This window comes from Triplophysa dalaica, chromosome 20, assembly GCF_015846415.1.
Source record: "Triplophysa dalaica isolate WHDGS20190420 chromosome 20, ASM1584641v1, whole genome shotgun sequence".
Classification (NCBI taxonomy): domain Eukaryota; kingdom Metazoa; phylum Chordata; class Actinopteri; order Cypriniformes; family Nemacheilidae; genus Triplophysa; species Triplophysa dalaica.
In genome coordinates this window covers 6771307-6794021 of record NC_079561.1, presented here as the reverse complement: position 1 = coordinate 6794021, position 22715 = coordinate 6771307, and the positions used below count along the sequence as shown (strand labels likewise).

At 36.8% G+C, this 22715-nt stretch overlaps 6 protein-coding genes across 7 annotated transcripts; 4 read left to right on the top strand and 2 right to left on the bottom strand.

Annotated features, from left to right (window-relative positions):
• Positions 1-773: 773 nt before the first annotated feature.
• LOC130409516 (transcription factor HES-5-like) lies at positions 774-1887 on the bottom strand. The gene is made up of 2 exons (XM_056733539.1): positions 1804-1887; positions 774-1700 (listed from the first exon to the last, which is right to left on the bottom strand). Exons 1-2 carry the CDS (start codon positions 1864-1866, stop codon positions 1260-1262), a joined length of 504 nt encoding a protein of 167 aa, XP_056589517.1. The 5' UTR covers positions 1867-1887; the 3' UTR covers positions 774-1259.
• Positions 1888-3451: 1564 nt separating this feature from the next.
• Positions 3452-4778, top strand: LOC130409496 (transcription factor HES-5-like). The gene is made up of 2 exons (XM_056733504.1): positions 3452-3535; positions 3649-4778. Exons 1-2 carry the CDS (start codon positions 3473-3475, stop codon positions 4045-4047), a joined length of 462 nt encoding a protein of 153 aa, XP_056589482.1. The 5' UTR covers positions 3452-3472; the 3' UTR covers positions 4048-4778.
• Positions 4779-6842: 2064 nt separating this feature from the next.
• On the top strand, positions 6843-8183 carry LOC130409509 (transcription factor HES-5-like). The gene is made up of 2 exons (XM_056733523.1): positions 6843-6926; positions 7040-8183. Exons 1-2 carry the CDS (start codon positions 6864-6866, stop codon positions 7436-7438), a joined length of 462 nt encoding a protein of 153 aa, XP_056589501.1. The 5' UTR covers positions 6843-6863; the 3' UTR covers positions 7439-8183.
• A 1793-nt stretch (positions 8184-9976) lies between these two features.
• On the bottom strand, positions 9977-11287 carry LOC130409514 (transcription factor HES-5-like). The gene is made up of 2 exons (XM_056733536.1): positions 11204-11287; positions 9977-11090 (listed from the first exon to the last, which is right to left on the bottom strand). Exons 1-2 carry the CDS (start codon positions 11264-11266, stop codon positions 10668-10670), a joined length of 486 nt encoding a protein of 161 aa, XP_056589514.1. The 5' UTR covers positions 11267-11287; the 3' UTR covers positions 9977-10667.
• A 4213-nt stretch (positions 11288-15500) lies between these two features.
• draxinb (dorsal inhibitory axon guidance protein b) lies at positions 15501-19668 on the top strand. 2 transcript variants are annotated; one of them, XM_056733709.1, is made up of 7 exons: positions 15501-15574; positions 17179-17645; positions 17723-17895; positions 18226-18334; positions 18456-18563; positions 18652-18741; positions 18851-19668. In XM_056733709.1, the coding sequence occupies exons 1-7, from the start codon at positions 15537-15539 to the stop codon at positions 18961-18963; spliced, it is 1098 nt and encodes a 365-aa protein (XP_056589687.1). In that variant the 5' UTR covers positions 15501-15536; the 3' UTR covers positions 18964-19668. The 2 variants fall into 2 exon arrangements, with proteins under 2 accessions (XP_056589687.1, XP_056589688.1); XM_056733710.1 differs by having other exon boundaries at positions 17179-17661; positions 17769-17895.
• A 288-nt stretch (positions 19669-19956) lies between these two features.
• On the top strand, positions 19957-22512 carry icmt (isoprenylcysteine carboxyl methyltransferase). The gene is made up of 5 exons (XM_056733349.1): positions 19957-20181; positions 20492-20580; positions 20730-20899; positions 20984-21201; positions 21308-22512. The coding sequence occupies exons 1-5, from the start codon at positions 19963-19965 to the stop codon at positions 21488-21490; spliced, it is 879 nt and encodes a 292-aa protein (XP_056589327.1). The 5' UTR covers positions 19957-19962; the 3' UTR covers positions 21491-22512.
• Positions 22513-22715: the final 203 nt, after the last annotated feature.

Genomic DNA, 22715 nt, shown 5'->3' with positions numbered 1-22715 from the left:
AAACCACCTGTAGCAGGCCTCTCTGGTAAGACATTGTCTTTGTGACACAAGGCACTGGAGTTTTACTGAGGTTCCCATGAGTTCTTTCCCACAGCCTGTTCATTGACTGCCCACATTAAGGACACAAAAGACGTGTGTCTTGTTACACATCACATTAGTCACGGTGTTTGATCTCTCTTTATTAGAGGAGAGACTTTAGACATAGCAAGACCATCTGGATGTAGATGCTGTCCACACACTTTTGGGATTTTCCCAGGAGCCAACAAGCCAGTGCCCTAGAAATAAATCCTAGAAATTTTTAATGTGGCAACTCTTGAATCTTTTTAAAGTGTTGAAGTTCCTGTTGTGGTCTGGCTATGTTGCGCTTAGTTGGGAGGTTTTTAAAAACCTTTAAACGTTTTAACAATGACACATAGTTCAACCTTAAGTAATTCAGATCATGTTTGTGTTATCATCAAAGAGAAGCAGCAGCATTACACGAATATGTGTTGTTAAAAGAACTTTAAAACAATCAATTTATTATAATTTAATAATGTTTTTTTCTGGAAGTTCACAGGGTTTGACAGCAGATGAATGTGTAAATGTATCTATAGAATGTATATTTTCACAGACATGCCCCCAACTATTTCATTTTTGTGTTAACACCATGATATATATTTATTATTTAATATTTAAATGATAGTTTTATATTTAATTGGAAGTGATATTGAACCGTGTAGTTGCACATTTTAATCTTTAAGAATATGCACAAAACCACAGTGAAAGCATTTGAATTAAAGTTGATTTTTATTTTCTTCACATACAATGTGCAGATATCAGCATCTTCATTTAGGCTTACTGTCATATTAACTACAGTTGTGCATGATTATTCTGACAAATCTCACAGTTGTTTAAAACACAAATTGACTTAATTAGTCTTTATAAAAGCATTTATATTAGCCATAATTGATTATATTAAATCTACAACAAAATCTTCAAAGAAGAACCATTTTACAAAAAACAAGATCCAGTGAATCTTCATAGAAAACGTGTGTATTTATAAAATACAAATATTGCGTCTCATTATGAGATATTTAATAACCTCTAAGCATTGCTAACATAGCACATATTCAGAAGGCTTCCCTATGGAAGCATGATTTACTCATTGCAAAAACAATTTTTTTCCTAATGTAGGAATACTTATGAATAATCTCTCTTGAAAGAGATCTACAATGTCCTCTTATAACAGAGTTGCACATGGATGTTTACATTGTTGTCTATTAAAAACAAAGTGGCTTCTGCCAGGGTCTCCATAGTTGACAGCAGGCTGTAGGTTTGTCTGTGCTGTTGGTCTGACAGGCTTGTGAATTGAGTTGAGACGAGACACGTGTGTTCTTCTTTGTGGACGTCTGCATGTTGAGGAAGAGCTTCAGCAGTCTTCTGTGGGACTGAGTCTGCACTTGACACTGAGACAGAAAGTTGACGCTCTCCTGAACACATCTGGAGTAACCCTCACTAGCAGTAGGAGAGCAGGTGGAAAGATTGTTTGACTTCTGCTGCTGTCGTCTCAAGAAATCAAGCGTCATCTCCAGGATTTCAGCTTTCTCCTGTCTGGAGTCGGGCTGTTGCTTCAGGAACTCTTCACTCAGAAGAGACTTGAGCTTCTCGATGCTGCTGTTGATACGTTCTCTGCGGACCTTCTGTATTATTGGCTTTCTCAGCTGAGGAAAGAATAAAAACATATTTAGAAACACTATACATATTTTTTTTTCATATCAGCTGTACATTTAAATGCCAAATAAAATAAAATGTTCAAACATTTACCTTATTTGTGAGTGAAATTTGTCCTTCGGTGTTGATCATCGCTGCACTGACTGTAGGTGCCATGACTGTGTTTGTTCTCTTCAGTTCATCAGGATCAGATCTGAGCTGAACTCTCTCAGTCTCTCTCCTCTATTTATACTCCCAAATCTCCATATGAATGTGTGAGTCTGGAGTGTGCTGGAGGTTCTCACAGTCTACAGCCAATGGGTGCGTTCAAGCTGCCACATGGTTAGTGAAGCTCTTATTGCTCATACACAATAAGCGTGTCTCAGGGGAGCAGGTGGAGGGCTGGCCAATAAAATAATAAATTGTGTGTGTGTGCATGCGTGCGAGATTAAGTGTAAACCTTTTATTCAATGCAACCGTGTTACTGGGATTAATTATGCGTTTAGGCACGTGCCGGTTATACAGCAGACCTGCGCTGAGCATTATGAAATCATAGTAAATTTGCCTCGATTACTTTTAAAAAATATATTTATAATTTATTAGTTATCTGAATGTAAAACAAAAAATAAACAGACAAAAACCTATAAAATAAAAAGCGTGTGGTTCGTAATTTAACACTTTGAAATAGTATTTCATGGAAAATCTTTTCAGACACCATTAATAAAAGTGTCTCTATTAAAATAAGTGAGGCTGCTCACAGTAGGGACAACATAGTGGAAAAAGTGTAATTTAACAAACCCAATCATGCAAACAAATACCCATCTCAATTATGGACAGTGTGCTGTAAACATCCCTTTGGGGTTTCGTCAGAGTCCCCTTAACACATGCCTAATTGCCTTCTATGAGGCACACTTCTATTCAGCCGTCTGTGTGTGAATGAATAGACTGTGGGAAAGCTCTGGTGTCTGCACTCCCAGTTCTGCATTACAAGTCCAGCCTTTCATTCTGAAAGTTTCCATCATAACTAATCCAGAAACAAGTGTAAAACCTGTAGCACTTCATTGTGTTTCTTTTAATTTTGTGGTAGGCACCTTACTAGCAGTTATGTATTTTTGGCAGATCTGCAAGAAAGTTTTATTTGGAATATATTATTTGCAACAGAAACAAGCAATGCACGTGCATATTAATCTCATATTATAATTTATTATTAGTTAGCTGTGTTTTTTTGAGTTATTGTGGCTTAAATCAAAACAAACCAACTGCAGTTTGATTGATATTAATTGGAATGCACAATAAAAAACATGATAAATTTGAAGCTATCTCAATTTCAAAATTAACTCTTCGAAATGTTCTCGCTTGCTTTAAGGAAAGACGTTTCAAATCATGCTGGAAAAAAAAGGCATCAGGTTTTGAACAAACTTACTACTAAAGTATGATACTAAATGTGCCATATGCTCCATGGGCGTCAGGTTGTTTCTTGATGTCACATAAGACTTCAAATAAGGTCTCCACTTTCTCACAAACTTCGTGTCTGTAATCCATCTCTCCACCTGCCTGCCAGAGGCAAGCTCATTGTTTCCTGTGCAATAAATGCCTCACCGAGCATGTGGCAGGCCTCTGCTCCTTTGAGTCGTTCTAACACCCTCATTGGCTGCAGACTGTGGGAACCTCCAGCACACTCCAGACTCACACATTCATATGGAGATTTGGGAGTATAAATAGAGGAGAGAGACTGAGAGAGTTCAGCTCTGATCATGATGAACTGAAGAGAACAAACACAGTCATGGCACCTACAGTCAGTGCAGCGATGATCAACACTGAAGGACACATTTCACTCACAAATAAGGTAAAAATTTGAACATTTTATTTAACTTTAAACTTATATGTATTAGTTTAGCATATATGAAAAATATACATAAAGGATGAGTTTTTCTAAATGTGTTTTTATTCTTTCCTCAGCTGAGAAAGCCAGTAGTGGAGAAGATCCGTAGAGAACGTATCAACAGCAGCATCGAGAAGCTCAAGTCTCTTCTGAGTGAAGAGTTCCTGAAGCAACAGCCCGACTCCAGACAGGAGAAAGCTGAAATCCTGGAGATGACGCTTGATTTCTTGAGACGACAGCAGCAGAAGTCAAACAATCTGTCCACCTGCTCTTCTACTGCTAGTGAGGGTTACTCCAGATGTGTTCAGGAGAGCGTCAACTTTCTGTCTCAGTGTCAAGTGCAGACTCAGTCCCACAGAAGACTGCTGAAGCTCTTCCTCAACATGCAGCCGTCCACAGAGAAGAATTCACCAGCCTGTCAGACCAACAGCACAGAGAAAACTACAGCCTGCTGTCAACTCTGGAGACCCTGGTAGCCACAAGGACACTTTAAGATTTATCAAACAGAATTCAAGATGTCACTCTGAGATTGACATGTGCTGTAATTCTAATGTAGGAATTTATTTCCACCTCTGCTGCATTGGCAGAATGTTTACATACTTTTGAGAAAGTATGCTTTATTGAAACCGTGTATGAACATTTGTACAAACGTTCAGAATCATTTGCTATGTAAATGATTATTACCTTCATGGAAAATATGGATCCAGTGTTCGGTCATAGAAAAGTTACAGTCTGATTTAGACATTTGAGCTTTATCAAGCATTTCACCCATATTGGGTTTAAACTGCTTTTACTTATTTAAAGCATTTGGTTTATATTTCTATTCTCTGAAATGCATGCTATTCTCACGTTATAGGAGATATGTTTCTTTAATGCAAGATGTTAAATTGTGCATAAAATGTACAAATATCGCGGATTTCATGTGTTGACATGAATTGGACTTTTCCCCTTTAGAGGGCAGTAATGTAAAATCATCACTTGTAGTGATTTGGATTTTTCTTTGAATGGAATCAGATTTACCTTTAGTGAAGGTGCATTGTATATTAAATGTCTATGACACTTTAAATTTTGCCAGTTTGAAGGTGCAAATATTATTACATGAATTCTTCATGGTTGTGGAAACATGGAGTAAGTCACTTTTAACTGATCTCTTTGATGTTTGCTGAGCAAATATGATCATTATTTCACTCATATGTGAAGAACAACAATTAAAGTACCATGACTAATTAAATTGTACAATCAATATCCCGACTCATATTGTGTTTTTACAGTACCAACATAACAAATGTTTAACTCAAAATAGTAGTCTAGTCTAGTCACAAATCATTTCATTTTATACTTTTGTTAGCTTTTCCAGAGGATGTAATCAGGTACAACCTGTCAGCTCACCGTGAACATAATAATTTTTATTCCTACAATGGAAAGTCAACGGGGAATATTTTTTGGGTGAGTACATTTAAATTTATGCATTTGGCAGACTCAAAGCGACTTGCATTGCATTATCCTATACATTTATACTTGGGTATATGCAATCCCCTGGGATCAAACCCACAACCTTGCCTTGTTAACGCAATGCTCTTCCCACAGGAGCTACAAAGCATATACTAGTACATACTATAAAAATATTTAATTTTAATAGGGAATGCAATTTTTTTGACATAATGAAAAAGGATGTTGTGTTATTAGAAATAATTATGTATTCTCAGTTTTATGTAAATGTTATATTGTCAATTTATAATGGTAGGGCTATTACAACTCAAAAAACACAATAAGTTTCCTAATCGTTAAAGATTTTTTTTCATCATCAGATTTTGACTGTTATAGATGTTCAAATTGGAGAAGTCAAATTAATGAACTTGACTTGATCTGCTGATAAAATGGCAAAATATACAATAACTGCTTGTCAAGAAAATAGATTTCCCCACAGGCAGGTATTCTTTACGCAATGAGTGAAGTTATGTTTTTTAAATAGAGATTCCACAACATACACAACAAAATATTGCCTAAAAGTGCTACACTTTGTATCACAAAATTCCCCCAAACCCTGCACATTAAGAATTCATTAGTAATGGGACAATAGTAGACTTATTGAATAAAGTCTTGACTGATGAAGTAATGCTTTACTGAGACTTTAGTCCCTAGAGTTTTCCCACACTCTGCCCATTCACAGACATCTAAACAACATTATGCTTCATTAAGAGCAATTCAGAACATGGCCAAAAGACCTTCAGCTGACGTTCCCAGGAGAGATGGTAAAGAATCTGTGCCATTATGCATAATAAAGATGTATTTGGAGGTTACTTTTTAAAGATGCAAGTCGCTGTTTTAAAGGCGGCCTATTCATTTAATCACAAGCTGTGGGTCTAGTAAATAAATAGCCATTAAACACAATATGTAGTGCTAGGGTTAACATGAAGTTTTGCATTATTTAAGGATATTGGTTTTAAAATCACCCAAAATTTGTTAATACAGTACAGAGAAAATTCTCAATTTGTAAATCCATGGAGATAAAAACAATAAAAAGTTAAATAATGTTTCTTACACGGATGTGGGTGTTTCGAATAAAAAACAACACAGTGTTCAGTTTCATGTTATTTTATCAAATAGGTTAAATAATGTTTAAATGCATAGCTAAAGATTTAGAAGCATTCTATATTATTCTCTTCTAAAATCATGTAATAAGAAGAAGGATTTTATATTTGTCTTAAAGCTGTTGTTATTGTAAATTGATGTTAATGTACAGCTAAGCACAACCTGACCACACGTCAGCATTCTGTTGTCACCACCGCCATGCCCAAATTTCCCTAGAGAGCTCTTTATCTACGACTATGAGCTACATCCACCAGAGATGATGCCTCAAGATGAAATCAATTTAGATCTTTCCATGAGATATGAACTGAATTTTCTTGAGATGTAACGTGTGCTGTGAAGTTTCCAGTATAAACGGCACGTGCTTTGTCAATAAATGACCTCAGTGTCGGACAACAAACAAAGCTTTGAAAGAGGGGTCTCCACTTTCTCACACACTCTCTATCCCCAACACCCAGCCCTCCACCTGCTCCCAGGAGATGTGCTCATTGTTTCCTGAGCAATAAGCATGTCATTTAGCATGTGGCGTCCCTCTGCTCCTTGTTGCAGTAGTCTGTTTCCATTGGCTGTAGACTGTGAGAACCTCCAGCACACTCCAGACTCACACATTCATATGGAGATTTGGGAGTATAAATAGAGGAGAGAGACTGAGAGAGTTCAGCTCAGATCTGATCCTGATGAACTGAAGAGAACAAACACAGTCATGGCACCTACAGTCAGTGCAGCGATGATCAACACTGAAGGACAAATTTCACTCACAAATAAGGTAAAATTGTGACTATTTTATTTAACTTTAAACTTATATGTATTAGTTTAGCATATATGAGAAATATACATAAAGGATGAGTTTTTCTAAATGTGTTTTTATTCTTTCCTCAGCTGAGAAAGCCAGTAGTGGAGAAGATCCGCAGAGAACGTATCAACAGCAGCATCGAGAAGCTCAAGTCTCTTCTGAGTGAAGAGTTCCTGAAGCAACAGCCCGACTCCAGACAGGAGAAAGCTGAAATCCTGGAGATGACGCTTGATTTCTTGAGACGACAGCAGCAGAAGACAAACAATCTGTCCACCTGCTCTCCTACTGCTAGTGAGGGTTACTCCAGATGTGTTCAGGAGAGCGTCAACTTTCTGTCTCAGTGTCAAGTGCAGACTCAGTCCCACAGAAGACTGCTGAAGCTCTTCCTCAACATGCAGACGTCCACAGAGAAGAATTCACCAGCCTGTCAGACCAACAGCACAGAGAAAACTCCAGCCTGCTGTCAACTCTGGAGACCCTGGTAGCCACAAGGACACTTTAAGATTTATCAAACAGAATTCAAGATGTCACTCTGAGATTGACATGTGCTGTAATTCTAATGTAGGAATTTATTTCCACCTCTGCTGCATTGGCAGAATGTTTACATACTTTCTGAGAAAGTATGCTTTATTGAAACCGTGTATGAACATTTGTACAAACGTTCAGAATCATTTGCTATGTAAATGATTATTACCTTCATCGAAAATATGGATCCAGTGTTCGGTCATAGAAAAGTTACAGAATTTATTACCACCTCTGCTGCATTGGCAGAATGTTTACATACTTTTTGAGAAAGTATGCTTTACTGTATCTGTAATTGTACAGCATGTTACGTCAGAATGTACAGAATCATTTGCCATGTTAAATGATTATTACATTTAAGAAATACAGATCAAACTATTTGGTCATAGGAAAGTTAAAGTCTGATTTTGACATTTGAACTTTATCAAGCGTTTCCCCATATTGGGTATTATTTCTTTATATCTAAAGATGTATAAACTGCTTTTATTTAATGAAAGCATTTATTTATATTTCTATTGTGTGAAATGAATCCAATGCTCCTTTTATTGTACAAGCACACACATATTTCTTCTTTTGAAAGATCTTTTAAAGTGTGTTGCACGAATGCATTGTTTCATTGTTTTCATGTGTTAACGTGAATTGAACATTCCCCTATAAAGAGCAGTTGTATGAACTCACTGGCAGTGATTTGAATGACCTTCTGTGAAGGTATTTTGTGTGTGCATTACTTCATATTGATGTGCAATTTGAAAATAAATGTTTGGAATAAATCATTGAATTTCTCATCAATCCCATTTAAGACAAATATTCCATATTTGCAAAAAGGTTTAATTTCCTATTTACTCAGTTCCAACTACAGCCCAGTTCAGCTTTGTGTTACTTATTTGTTAATGTATTAAACTTTAATGTATGTTAAAGTCATTCATATGAATGCGTTTTTCAAATTAAATTCATAAATGTCTAAAGTCTGTTTTTAGGGTCACTGATGTCATACCGGAATATTTCCTTTCAATCTAAAAGACGTTCAACTTAAAAGAAAAGATAATTGTCAACTTGTTGAGCAGTGAACCGTAAAACCTGTTAACTGTTGGAGCCATTTTTGAGCCTACACATGAAAACGCATGCTGGAACTAAAATGGCTGTAACTCATGAATTCTTTGGAATTCTTTGGACAGACTTATGGTCGGTCTCGTTTGAAAGAAGAAACGTAGCTGATTTTTGAAACAACAACAAAATGTTGTTAGGTATAGAGTCTTAGATGTTTCCAATGATATATAGTTTTTCATGATTCGATTAGAAATTTCATGCACAATATTGACGCAAACTTAGGTGTCCCGTATACGGAACGCTGATTTGCTGAAGCTGTTTTCTTGAGAGAATTTGTTCATGAAGCTAAAATCAGTTTTATACAGTCAGTTCAAATACAGTTGGTTCAGTTTCATACTATTGTTCAAAAGTCTAATACTGAACATGACTTCTATTAACATGACGTTATGATTCTTTTCATGGTGTGTAAATCTACTAGCTTGTTAGTCCGTTGAAGAATGAACCAATGCCATTTAACGTTATGCACTATGATGAAATCTGTGATGAAATGTAGACGTTTCAGCAGCAACAGCATAAACAAACGCTATGTGGCCCAAACTTAACTTCCGGCAAACCTTTTCAAAGAATCAATAACTGTTGAGTAGTTTTAATGTAATTCAATACAATTAATACAGTATACAATAAAATACCTATATAAATGAAATACTGTATATGGTCTGAAGTCAAGTTAACTTCGGAACCAGACACGTGCGTCCGATTATTATTAAAGAATCCAACAACGGAATTCAAATATTTTTCAATTTTATTTTTCAATTTTGCTTCAAATATGAAAGCAAAAGCACCTTCGAAGAAGGTGACAACATGAGTATGCATGAGGCATACAAACTAAATCATGTGAATGTATATAGCAGACCTTTACAGGGTCCGATACACACGTCAATACATTCAAATATTGTAAAGAATAATTTATTCTTTTTACACACAATAAACATCTTCAAATGAAGAAATATTTCTTACATATTAAGAAGAGCACTGAAAGTATTTCAAACAATAGAGATACATACAAATTATTTACATGTGAAAGGAGTATAAACATTCTTAAGTGTAAAAAAATAAACCCAATATGGGTGTTACGTTTGATAAAGCTCAAATGTCTAAATCAGACTTTAACTTTCCTATGACCAAATACTTTGATCTGCATTTCTTGAATGTAATAATCATTTCACATTGCAAATGATTCTGTACATTCGATAAAACATAACTGTTCAATCACAGTTACAGAAAATCATACTTTCTCAGAAAGTATGTAAACAGTCTTCCAATGCAGCATAGGTGGAAATAAATTCCTAATTACAGCAAATGTCAATCTCAGTGACATCTTGAATTCTGTTTGATAAATCTTAAAGTGAAATTAATTAACATATTTGCTCAGCAAACATCATAGAGGAACATCAGTTAAAATTGACTTACTCCACACATGTAAATACATGTTTTCACAACCATGAAGAACTCATGTAATTATATTTGCACAATTAAACTGGCAAAATGTTTAAATGTCATAGACATTTAATATACAATGCACCTTCACTAAAGGTAAATCAGATTCCATTCAAGGAAAAATCCAAATCACTACAAGTGATGATTTTACATTACTGCCCTCTAAAGGGGAAAAGTCCAATTCATGTCAACACATGAATCATAAAAAGCGACATTTGTACATTTTATGCACAATTTAACACCTTTCCAAAAAAGAAACATATCTCCTATAACGTGAGAATAGCATGCATTTCAAAGAATAGAAATATAAACCAAATGCTTTAAATGAATAAAAGCAGTTTAAACCCAATATGGGTGAAACGCTTGATAAAGCTGAAATGTCTAAATCAGACTGTAACTTTTCTATGACCGAACACTGGATTCCATATTTTCCATGAAGGTAATAATCATTTACATAGCAAATGATTCTGAACGTTTGTACAAATGTTCATACACGGTTTCAATAAAGCATACTTTCTCAGAAAGTATGTAAACATTCTGCCAATGCAGCAGAGGTGGAAATAAATTTCTACATTAGAATTACAGCACATGTCAATCTCAGAGTGACATCTTGAATTCTGTTTGATAAATCTTAAAGTGTCCTTGTGGCTACCAGGGTCTCCAGAGTTGACAGCAGGCTGGAGTTTTCTCTGTGCTGTTGGTCTGACAGGCTTGTGAATTGAGTTGAGACGAGACACGTGTGTTCTTCTCTGTGGACGGCTGCATGTTGAGGAAGAGCTTCAGCAGTCTTCTGTGGGACTGAGTCTGCACTTGACACTGAGACAGAAAGTTGACGCTCTCCTGAACACATCTGGAGTAACCCTCACTAGCAGTAGAAGAGCAGGTGGACAGATTGTTTGACTTCTGCTGCTGTCGTCTCAAGAAATCAAGCGTCATCTCCAGGATTTCAGCTTTCTCCTGTCTGGAGTCGGGCTGTTGCTTCAGGAACTCTTCACTCAGAAGAGACTTGAGCTTCTCGATGCTGCTGTTGATACGTTCTCTACGGATCTTCTCCACTACTGGCTTTCTCAGCTGAGGAAAGAATAAAAACACATTTAGAAAAACTCATCCTTTATGTATATTTCTCATATAAGCTAAACTAATACATATAAGTTTAAAGTTAAATAAAGTAGTCAAATTTTTACCTTATTTGTGAGTGAAATGTGTCCTTCAGTGTTGATCATCGCTGCACTGACTGTAGGTGCCATGACTGTGTTTGTTCTCTTCAGTTCATCAGGATCAGATCTGAGCTGAACTCTCTCAGTCTCTCTCCTCTATTTATACTCCCAAATCTCCATATGAATGTGTGAGTCTGGAGTGTGCTGGAGGTTCTCACAGTCTACAGCCAATGGGTGCGTTCAAGCTGCCAAATGGTTAGTGAAGCTCTTATTGCTCAAATACAATAAGCGTGTCTCAGGGGAGCAGGTGGAGGGGCGTTTGGAGAGCAATGAGACTGATTCGGCTAGTGGTCTGAAAATGTGGGAATTTCGTGACCTCGTAAAGTGATCTAAGTGACCACACAATGACAAGTCGCTTCGATCTTTAAAGCACCATTGTGTTTTTCACACAAGGTCCAAAATTGTCCTATTGTCTTTGAGGAGTTAGGCGTAAAGACACAAGGGCCGTGCTGGATATTTAGCAAATTTCCAAATGAAGATTATATTTTTTTCCCACAAATGACCATCTATGATTTTCTTTTTATAAATCCGTAATATTATAACAATAATCCTAATTCTGAATATATCTTCATAAAAAAGTGACAAAGTGTGGTTGAGGTAAATATATCTAAATTTAACTTTAAAAACTGTAGGCAAAAGAGAATAAAACTAGAAAAGGAAACATAAAAAGAGGAAAAATACATAAAGCACATTTATAAAATTATAAGAAGTGCAGTAGATAACAAAATAATGTAACAATAAAGCGTACAAAAATAAAATAAATAATATTTTTATTATTATATGGTGTTACTTTATACTGTTGCTTTTCGAAATATGAAATAAAAAATAAAATATAAAATATAAAATATAAAATATAAAATATAAAATATAAAATATAAAATATAAAATATAAAATATAAAATATAAAATATAAAATATAAAATATAAAATAAAAAAATATAAAAATATAAAATATAAAATATAAAAGTATATGTTAAGTGTTCAGTTTAAGTCGCCGTTTAGTTTAAGGAGGTCCTAACAACACACTTCTGATTTGGCACACACTGCACACAATGCACACTCTTCAGACACATGCCCACAGCTGGCTGGCCTGCTGTCCGGCTCTCGGTCACACGCTCCACTCTCAGCAGTGAGAACCTGGGAACGCTCCGGTGAGGTGAGGCTTCCCACACTTATTCAAGAAAGACTCTGATCCTGCAGATAAAAGAAGCGTGGCCCATTACACAAAGTCAAAGTGACCCTGCCTCCCACTTCCCACAGCTCACTGTTCTCAAGCTTCCCATGCCGCCGGGCTAACCATCTGGAGGCATCCTTCAATTATCACCCATTAACAACAACCCATTCCGCAGTGTGTGCTCTATAGAAAGATCAGATGACATCATCTGCACTTTCTGGCACACTTTAAGGAATCACAACCTACATTTTAGTCATTCATTCATGTGCATTTATCACATCACACGTCATATATTTTTTAGTTTAGTTGCTGTTTCATTATTAAAATACAACTCTTGTGTGTTTGTATATTTAATATTTGGCTGAATTGGTTTATCTAAAGGTAAAGTTACTATTGAAAATTTAATGATGAATTCATGTAAAATAATTTAAACTAGTGGCAGCAGGACCAACCAATTAACCAACTTACATTTGTAATATTAACAAATATGCTTAAATGAAAACATTAAATGCATCTTTATTATGTAACTTAACATAACATTTATGTTTTTCGTAGTCCTTCATAATTTTATCGTCTGGAGTATTTCTGGACAGATGTTGCACATTCCCACCACATAATATTGGACGAGGACAACATAAAGTAGGTCAATGCCAATTCACATGTTGAATGTCTGAATCCCTTGACTGGCATACAAAATAAAAGACTGCTCCCTCCCTCCCACCTGCTTGTTGAGTTCTCAGGGCCTTTGCAGTATTGCATATATTTATTTAAACAATCCAGCCCTATTGTCATATAGTAGATTCCTGATTGGTTCAAAAGTGTGAGAACTCAAATCTCATTAAATTCAACCAGGCTGTATATAAATAAGACCAAAATGCCAGGGAGGATTCACTGCACATCATTCCTTGACACTGAACACAGAGGAACAAACCAGTCCATCACCATGAGAGATCTGCAGAAGATGTAAGTTGTTCTGAAATTATGCTGTTGTTTTTCAAATGTAAATATGTTCAAATAGTTTATATGTATGTTCAAAATAGACCTTAGTTTCTCATGTGAATATTTGCTTTTCTCTCAGGGGTAAAATTGTGTGCCTGGAAAGGAAATGCTCCGACGGTTTGGAGCATCTTAAGAGTGTTCTCGAGCACAGACAGAAGAACGTCTCTCCAACTGACATTTGGGAAAAGACTGTGTCCCTCTTTACACCAAGGAAGACCTTGATCTTTCACAATGGATACTCCAAATATTCGAGAGAGACACTTCGTCTGTTCCCAGCCTCGGCTGAAGATGTGGCTCCGCTGTGCATATAACAATGATGCTTTATTCAGACGTCTTCGAGATTCAGCACCATAGAAGAGGTCACCAGGTAGAATTTTAAATCAGGGTCTGCTGGAAGTGCTGAAGCGAAACTCATCCTGTGTACTTGAAATGGAGATGTTATTCTCTTTTTTATATTTCTTCCACCAGTATAATCATGCAGTCTTTTGTAAAGACAACCTCGTACACTAAATGCTATACTGGTGGGGAAATGTTTGCTTGTCCAGAAAAGGACCTTATTTTGAGAATTGTTGTAACAACAATAATTGTAGGTAATTGCTTTGAGGCAATATAAAGAGAAACGATATGTTCAATGGATACGTGAAGCATCTGTGAATGTTGAATGATTCATCTGAAATGAAAACTGTATTTCTTTTATTAAAAAGAAATGTTTGGTTTGCTGTTTTGACAGGAGCCTGTGTTAAAGTGGGAATTCTTTCTGAATAGATTAATATTCTGAAATGTTTGTGCGAAATAAAATAAAAATAATTGTTTGTGCGAATTTTTTTCCTTTTCCTTTTTTATTGAATCCTGTGAATAATTTCACTCAACAATTTTGTGTAACAGCACAACAAGTAATACACACAGACACATAAAAATGCTCACTAGCAATATTTTAAAATGTGTAGTTATAGAGGCTAAACGCGTTTCTGTACTGCCCTCTAGCGGTTCCAACCAGTCAATACAATGACTACCATTGTTTAATATAACGGAGTTTGGGTTGCCTGTGGTGTTGCCATAATGTGTATCCTATACATTTAAGATACTGTATAAAAACTTCTTATCATTCTTCACCTAAAAGCATTGTTTCTTTCCGCCGCCTCGAATCTCGATATCATTTTTGCACTTAAAAACCTTGCCGTTTGATGCTCAAGATGTACACAGCACGAAGCACAAACACATTACTGTGTTTCAGAGTGTGTCGAGCTCAAATTGGTACATCTCAGTGTGTGTAATACACTTACATTAAACACAGGAACAGGAGGGGGCCTGTGATTTATTGCCTCACGCAGAGGAGCAGCACAAGTGCGTTCCCCAGGAGAGGTGGGCAACTAATTCCACTGCTGTTCCACTGGACCCCCAAAAGCACCAACTCCACATTACTGCTGTCATCCAACAATCACTCTCTGTGCTTCTGGCCTGGTTTCTTTATGTGATCAAACCCCAATAGGAGACGAACCCCTCCCTGTTTAATCATGCACTTGGTCCGAACAGAACAGCAGTATGTGGTTCAGAAATGTCTTTTAGCGCATGAATGCGCAGTGACATTATTTGCTTGTGTGTCACTTATATGTCATTTATTTTTACAGCGACCCATTTTAAGACTTCACAATTCAATTGCAAGTTTAATTTGTTAAAACTTTATATGTGTCCACATTGCTCATTTTTTCATGCTAGGCCTATAGGCTATATACTAGTGAGTACAATTCGCGTTGTAATGTAACAAGTAATGTAATAAACTAGACAATCAAATGTGAAATAAAGAACGGCTGACAATTGCAACGTTGCATTATAACTAACAGTCTAATAATTTAAATTACAAGATTAAAATAACCTTCTCGTATAGCACAGACTACAATATGAATCAACATTGTTTTTTAAACAAAATTCGCAACTGATCTTTAAATATTATACATATAAACAATATTATACATTTTATATACATATAAAACACATATACAGCGTGGGTTCAGTGCGCTTCTTTTGTTCAGGTATTTAGGTTAGGCGACGCCCGTGACTAGTCGCAGTCTTCATCATTGACTGCTCGAGCACAGACGCGCGCTCCCGTCAACAACTTACACGCGCTCAATGTGGACTGCAACCAGCTATAACGGACCACAAACGAGGTGATCAAATCCTCATTTTCTTTTACTGAACTTGAGCTTTGAATGTTCTTAAGAATTGATTAGGAATTGAGTATTTATTTAGATTTTGATTTTTTTAAAGATCAGTATCAGTTACAGTAGTACAGTAGTACAGTATGTTTCTTTCATGTTGTATGGTTGTATAGATGTTTTTTGTCATAATGTCAACTTAATAGAAGATAATGGCTATTATTGGCATGCTTTGCCAGAGAATGTTGCTGTGTTACATTTTTGACACATTGCAGTTAGTTAGCTTTTATTTTTTGTAATGTCTTGAGAAAGTAGATAAAGAACCTTAAAATCCCCATTTCCTGTTGAATTAATAATGTTACCGTTTACAGAGACTAATGAGAAATTGGAGTAAAGCTTAGATATTTTTAGGCTCCAGTTTTGGAGCGCACAGCATGGGATCGTGCAAACATATGATCAGCATGCATTAGAATAACGAGGAGCACAACATAGATGGTTCACTTTTACAAGAAATTGCCATTGTGTTTCAACAGCTTTCAGTATATTTTAAGATATATGAAAACTTGTTTTGGCTATTAATTGTGTTTACAGTCTGATGTTCAGCTATATTAGAGATCCATATTGAAGGATTTACTGTTGAATTTGATCTGTATTAAATGAAGCCTGTAATGTGTTATATGCCTATTTATTGAGTATGTAACACATACTCCATCATTCAAAAAGTTAAACTAAACTAAACTTAAATAACATTCCAGTAAATCTACATGGGGCATCCTTGGGCTTTATCTAAATTTCCACATTGTAAGCTCATGCTTAAATCTCTCAAGTTTTTTTTGTCATTTGTATGTTCATCCAGCGATTGAGGAATGTCGGATTTATCTGCAGTCTGTCAGTTCAAAGCTTAATTCACTTGTTAAATTAGTCACACTCATCTCCTCACTGTGTTTAATCCACTTTCTGAGGATAAAAATCCCTCTGTTTGGATTATTTCATACTCGTCTTTAAAATGCTTACACAAATTACAGTTAAAGCAAATGTGCTTACAAGTCTGTGTCAGAATTTTATATTGTAAAAGGTCTAACATCCCCCCAGACACTATTGCTTATGCAGTAATGCTGTTTTGGCCGGCACTGAAAGACTATAGACAGTGTGGTACAATGCCAAGATCAAAGACTCACTATAGAGTCTGGCACTTTAACTCCCAAAGCATGTTTGCAAAAGAAGAGCAACGGAACTTCAAATGATATGTCCAGCTGATTCGGCTTTAAAACATTCTTTTCCTGCTGTTAAGCATTGAGCTACATAGCCCTACAGACTAGTGATGAAACCAAGTTGGTTTCTGGAACCTCTAAAGCAGTTAAGTGTGGATAGTGGGAGTTTTTTGCTTCATCTTCTTGAAAGCCAGTAACTCCAACAAAAAGAAGCTATTTGGTGCATTGCTTAAAATAAGTACAATAGGTTTTTTAGACACAAGCACTATATTGCAGTCTCCTGGAAAATCACATCTTCTCCATGAAAGAGTTTCCTGGTTATAATAAAAAAACTGGAAAAAAGAAATGTCATGTAATAAATCTTACATTAAAATAATGTTTAATGTATTGTTTTGGTTCTTCTAGAATGACTAGCGCTTTATGTTGGCGTTTTGGCTCGTTTCTCCTTATTGACTTGGTGATGATCACATCAAGCACTAAGACGGGGCAAAGTGCAGCCATGGATATCTTCAGTCAAAATGTCATTATCCCACCCAGGCCAGAGGCATCCATACATCAACATCATCATCACAGGAGACACCGAGATCACAGAGAGAGGATAAGATCAGGTCAGCTCAGAGAGACGCCCCACATTGTGTTCCACACCCAAAATGAGCGTCCGGAGCTGGAGAGCCTCCGTCCTGTCCGCTTAGAGATAGAGCCAGGAGAGAAAAGATGGGTGATGAGCGCTAGGACCTTCCTGGGGTTGGAGACCTTAATTCCAGAGCAAATTAATATATCTCCAGGTGCTGAGATCGCAAAGAAGCCGATGAGACATCCTACTGGTCACAAGGTGTTGGTTGGACACGTCATTATGGACGGTCATGATAAGGGTAAAACCGCTCGAATGTAAGACATAAAACATCCTTACCGCTATAATGTCAATGATAAAAGCATTTTCTTCATGTAGAACGTAGGGCACCGGTTAAGAAACAGACGATTTCTTTTGTAAAAAGGCTGAATGATGAGAGTCCGACAGAGCCTGTGTTTCCTACCACCACCTTTGGGTCCTTCATATCAGCAGTAACTTCATCAGCTGATGGAGAGCCCTCCACAAGATTGACCCCCACCAGTAAACCACAGGTGATGATCATCTAACTGTTTGGGCTGATTAAAAATATCTTTGGCCATCATCTATCAGTGTCTAGAAACAGGCTTTATAACATTTTGTCAAATTACCTATATTATGATTAACAGGCTCATGCCATTCATTTAACTGTCAATATTACAATAAAACATTCTTGTTTATTAGCTCAGCAGCTCAACACCATATAACCGCTATTTGTTACATTAAACCTTAATTTAACCAGACAGATGCAAGAAGTGATTATTGTTGTAGAAAAGGAGCAGCAAAAAGCAATTTGCAATAGAATTTCAATACCGCATGCATACTGAAGATGTTTTGTATTCCAGGTCAGAAGTTATTCAGATACAGATGTGACACCCACTTTAAACATGGCGTTGTTTGACTGGACGGATTATGAAGATATGAGACCTGCAGAAAAACAGCTCAATAAGAGAAGTATTATCATTATTTCACATACATAAGTATATAAAAAAAAATATTTTGCACTTTCTTTGGTTGTTTTTCTTGTCTTTGTGTGTTTAATTTCTGTTATGTTTTTTGTTTGGAAACTGTGCAGCAAAGTGGATTGCAGACTCGGATGTTCAGCCTAATAAGAGCACAAGCAGTGAAAATGTGACTTTTACATCAAATGAAAAGTGTAAACATCACCTGGATTGCCAACCAGGTAACTTTTTCCTTTGGTTTAACACCATGAGCACTTTTTATAATACCTTGAATGCATCATTTTACCTTCATTCTATTAACTGTCGCAGGTTCCTGCTGCAATCTCAGAAATCACACGTGTGATATTCACAACCGGGGCCTCAACAACAAGTGCTATGACAACTGCATGTGTGAGGAAGGTGAGCAAGAATTTTACCTCTACATTAAGATCTTTAATTTTAAGAATTTTTAAGGGCGGCTGCACTAATTATTTTTCATCCTTTGAAAATGTTCATGATGTTTTTACAGGGCTTCGGTGCTTTGCCAAATTACACAGAAATGACCACATCAAGGGCAAAAAGGGACAGTGTGTTGATCCTGAGGGTGTAAATTTAAACCATGGCATGTTCATTGTTGTTTAAATCAGGCAGATCGATGTCATAAAGTTTTTCAAGTGCATGTTATGTATGTTATACTGTACAATACACAATTACGATACACAATTATTTTCTTTTAATCGCCTACAGTATATAATTTCCAAAATTCTATAAACTTTGACAATAATACTTTGGGGAAAAACAAGATATATTTGTAGAAACAGATGCACACAGACATGTACTTGCATGACCAATAAATGAATGATGAATGCAAATGAATTGCATGACTGAAGTTCTGTATTATTGTGAAATGAAAATACAATGACCTGTCACTGAAGTTCAAAATGTGCAACAAATGTAACATCAATGTATTGCAGACAATAATACTTCCGTTAACGGTTAATTGTTAAGTTGCGTTTATTGTTTTTGTGTTATTATCAACGAACAAACAAAAACATGATCACAACAGAGCTGTGGGTAATAAATTGAGGGTCTTTCATGGAGAAAAGCACCAGGGACATTTCCATTATACATTATTAAACTTTTAAATCGTCCTTTTGAATTATTCCAACTGGGTTGTGCTGTGCTGAAATGCTTTTCATCGTGCCTATTCAGAGCCATGGGTTTGTTAAATGTTTTGCAGTAGGCTATATTATGCAGTTTGTTCTCTGAGCATGGCAAGTCTACACATTGCACCTTACGGCTGTAAATCGTTTATAAACAGTATGTTAAATATTAATACATTTTGTGTTTTTTCATTGCATTAAAAGTATGCTGTCATCAGTGCTTTATTGTGTCTTACAAATTATGTGAAATGGTTTTGTTACAAATAAAAATGGTTATTATCTTAAAATAATAATAAAATAAAAAAACACTTTCGTCCACTATCTAGTTTAAACAGGAAATACACAAAAGCAACAACAGTTCATGACTAATAATATTACAATACTTTAATGTTTGCGATGAGCGCCAACATACCCGCGAGTCGGCGCGTGAGCTCTCAAACCACGCGACATTTCCGGGTGAGATCTTGCTGTTTTCAACATGGCAGGCAGCAAGTTGGTGCTAGAAGGAAGGATAAGTGTCATAAGCTTTATCTCAGGTCTGGGCGTCATCGTAATACCTTTACTCGTAAATTTTGGCTCTCACATTGACTGGATATTCGATTACCTCACGGATGTAAACGGGAAAATAGCCATAGCGGTGTATATCACAGTTCTCAATGGCTTCCTGCTAATCCTCTACAAGGGACCTTTATACAAGGTAAGACTCAAGAGAAAGATCTGAAATTACCACATTACTGAACCGCCTTTGGTTGTCCGTGCTAAACCAATAAAAGCTAAATCTAGTTCGTGTAAAACCAATAAAAGCTAAATCTAGATCTGCAGCTACAAAGGCAACTCTATCACTGCTAATGTGTTGTGTTCAAGTATAATCCTATTGCACTGCCAGCCTAATGGGATCTTGAAAGGTTCATTACGGATAGCTCTCCAAGAAGACTTGCAGTTTAGCTGGGTTTGCAATATTATGGATTGCTAAAAATATCACATGTGCTGTGTTTTTTCCTGTTCAGGTGGCTGTTAGGGCCTGTTTTCTTGGATTTACCTTTGGATGTGGCCTCACTTTAAGTTTTGCAGATACAACATGGACACACTTTGGATGGTAATTACACTTTTTAGCTGGGAATGTTTATTAAAATCGAGTTACAGCTATTTGAAGTTAGTTTACACCAAAACTGTATGTACGTTTTGCTAATAGCAGTTACAAGCAAATGTTTTTGGTGATGAAGCAACTGATTTGTTTTGTTCTAGGTATATGTGCTCGCTGTCGTTCTTTCACTATTCTGAGTACCTGGTTACTGCCATCATCAACCCACGCAGTCTATCCCTAGACTCTTTTCTTCTCAACCACAGTGTTGAGTATACAGTAGCAGCCGTTTTCTCCTGGGTGGAGTTCACTGTGGAAAAGCTCCTGGTGCCAGGTGTGTTCAGATATCCGTACACCATTCGAACAAATTTTAGAATGATTTCTAAAGTTGTTTTAATCGTATGTTTCTTCATGACAGATTTGAAGCAATTCAACTGGCTCTGTGGGGTGGGACTGTTCATGGTCTTCTGCGGAGACAGCCTGCGTAAAGCAGCCATGTTGACCGCAGGGTCCAACTTCAACCACATAGTGCAGAATGAGAAGGCCCGGAGTCACGTGCTGGTCACAAGTGGAGTTTACGCGCATTTTAGACATCCTTCCTATGTGGGATGGTTTTACTGGAGCATTGGCACTCAGGTACTTCAACCACTGTTGAACGTCAAACCATGTCCGAAGGGTAATGTCGTGCATTTGATTTTATTGCTTGATCTTAAACATTTACTTTTGGTTTTCTGTGTCTCAGATCGTTTTGTGCAACCCAATATGTATTTTGGGATATACAGTGGCCAGCTGGCGGTTCTTTCGAGAGCGAATTGAGGAAGAGGAGATCTCTCTCATCCTTTTCTTTGGTGAGGACTACATTGAATACAAGAAGAAGGTCTTCACCGGCTTGCCCTTCATCTCAGGGATCAGGATTAATTCTTAAGGCAGTGCTGCATTAAAGGGAGGAATTAGCCTGACAGTGCCCACCTGGACACCTCTGACTGACACTCTGAATGAGCTAGTTGCCTGGTGGCATCATGGTGCGCCCCCTTGGGGGGGACAGCACAGACAAATGAGGTGGCAGCACAATAAAACTGACCTGAGACACATTGGTCTGCTCTGAGCAGGGTGGATCTTCCGCCCTTAACATCCCCAGAGATACTCGCACACCAACACCACATTCCTCTACCTTTGTCTTTCACTCCATAGTATTTCTGTTCTGTCTTGCGTTCTTGTACATGTAACATATGTCATATATCCTCATATTTACAGCCATTATCACTGGCACTAGTCTTATGAAGTCATAAACATTTCACACATCATCTTTATTCATACATGCATCATTTCATTTGCTGGTTTTGCGGTTAGAAACCTTTTAATAATTGGCCTCAAGATTTTCCCTATAGATTATTAAATATTTAGCTTGTGGTAAGAGTTTTTTGTTCAGAGGTATTAAAGACGGCATGAAACGGTAGTAGCGGTTGTCTTGTTTGCCGACTTTTTAAATGAAAACGTAGGGTGGGACTTGATTTTATCCACGGACAACTTATTGGATCGATAAAATGTGAAAGATTTGCAATCTGTCAGTCATTGCAGCCCCGCCCTCGCACCATTCCTCATGACCAGAAGTGAAGAGAGGTCGTTTCGAGGGGGGCCTAACGATTTTGATTAAAGATTACAAGTACAAATTAATAAAAAAATGATGTGCACGGATACGCCACCACTGTGTAAAACAATGAGATTTATCATTTTTAATGTCATGCCGACTTTAAATGGCCCTGAAAAAGTTTATTGTGTGTGAGAAACATTCTGAGGTGTTCGCATGAACTCTTATGCTGCCAGTCGTGATAGGGCTACTTTTCAAATGCTGATGTGCGACAATCTCCAAAGATTTGTGATTTGTTAATACTGTTGAACAGTTTTAAAATAACGATTAGAATAATAAAGATATCTGATAACTTAAAGGCTTAATTCATCTGTATTTGTTGCTCTTTACAGCCCTGATGTTTTCAGACATGGAGCAAACAACGCTTTTGTTTGTCTCAGCACACATATTTTAAGAAGTCTTCCAGTGTAGGTGTGTGCTCTTACCTAACTCACTCTGTCTCTCGCATTAGCTTTTTTACCTTCATTCCCACATGAACTCATCGTCATATCCGTGTCTGTTC

Coding starts and splice junctions, on each gene's coding strand:
- LOC130409516 (XM_056733539.1), bottom strand. CDS start 1,866: ATGGCACCTACAGTCAGTGCAGCGATGATCAACACCGAAGGACAAATT. Junction 1,701..1,803: donor AAATTTCACTCACAAATAAG/GTAAATGTTTGA, acceptor TTCTTTCCTCAG/CTGAGAAAGCCAATAATACA.
- icmt (XM_056733349.1), top strand. CDS start 19,963: ATGGCAGGCAGCAAGTTGGTGCTAGAAGGAAGGATAAGTGTCATAAGC. Junction 20,182..20,491: donor ACAAGGGACCTTTATACAAG/GTAAGACTCAAG, acceptor TTTCCTGTTCAG/GTGGCTGTTAGGGCCTGTTT. Junction 20,581..20,729: donor ACATGGACACACTTTGGATG/GTAATTACACTT, acceptor GTTTTGTTCTAG/GTATATGTGCTCGCTGTCGT.
- LOC130409514 (XM_056733536.1), bottom strand. CDS start 11,266: ATGGCACCTACAGTCAGTGCAGCGATGATCAACACTGAAGGACACATT. Junction 11,091..11,203: donor ACATTTCACTCACAAATAAG/GTAAAAATTTGA, acceptor TTCTTTCCTCAG/CTGAGAAAGCCAGTAGTGGA.
- LOC130409496 (XM_056733504.1), top strand. CDS start 3,473: ATGGCACCTACAGTCAGTGCAGCGATGATCAACACTGAAGGACACATT. Junction 3,536..3,648: donor ACATTTCACTCACAAATAAG/GTAAAAATTTGA, acceptor TTCTTTCCTCAG/CTGAGAAAGCCAGTAGTGGA.
- draxinb (XM_056733709.1), top strand. CDS start 15,537: ATGTGGACTGCAACCAGCTATAACGGACCACAAACGAG. Junction 17,896..18,225: donor CCCCCACCAGTAAACCACAG/GTGATGATCATC, acceptor TTTGTATTCCAG/GTCAGAAGTTATTCAGATAC. Junction 18,742..18,850: donor CAACTGCATGTGTGAGGAAG/GTGAGCAAGAAT, acceptor ATGTTTTTACAG/GGCTTCGGTGCTTTGCCAAA.
- LOC130409509 (XM_056733523.1), top strand. CDS start 6,864: ATGGCACCTACAGTCAGTGCAGCGATGATCAACACTGAAGGACAAATT. Junction 6,927..7,039: donor AAATTTCACTCACAAATAAG/GTAAAATTGTGA, acceptor TTCTTTCCTCAG/CTGAGAAAGCCAGTAGTGGA.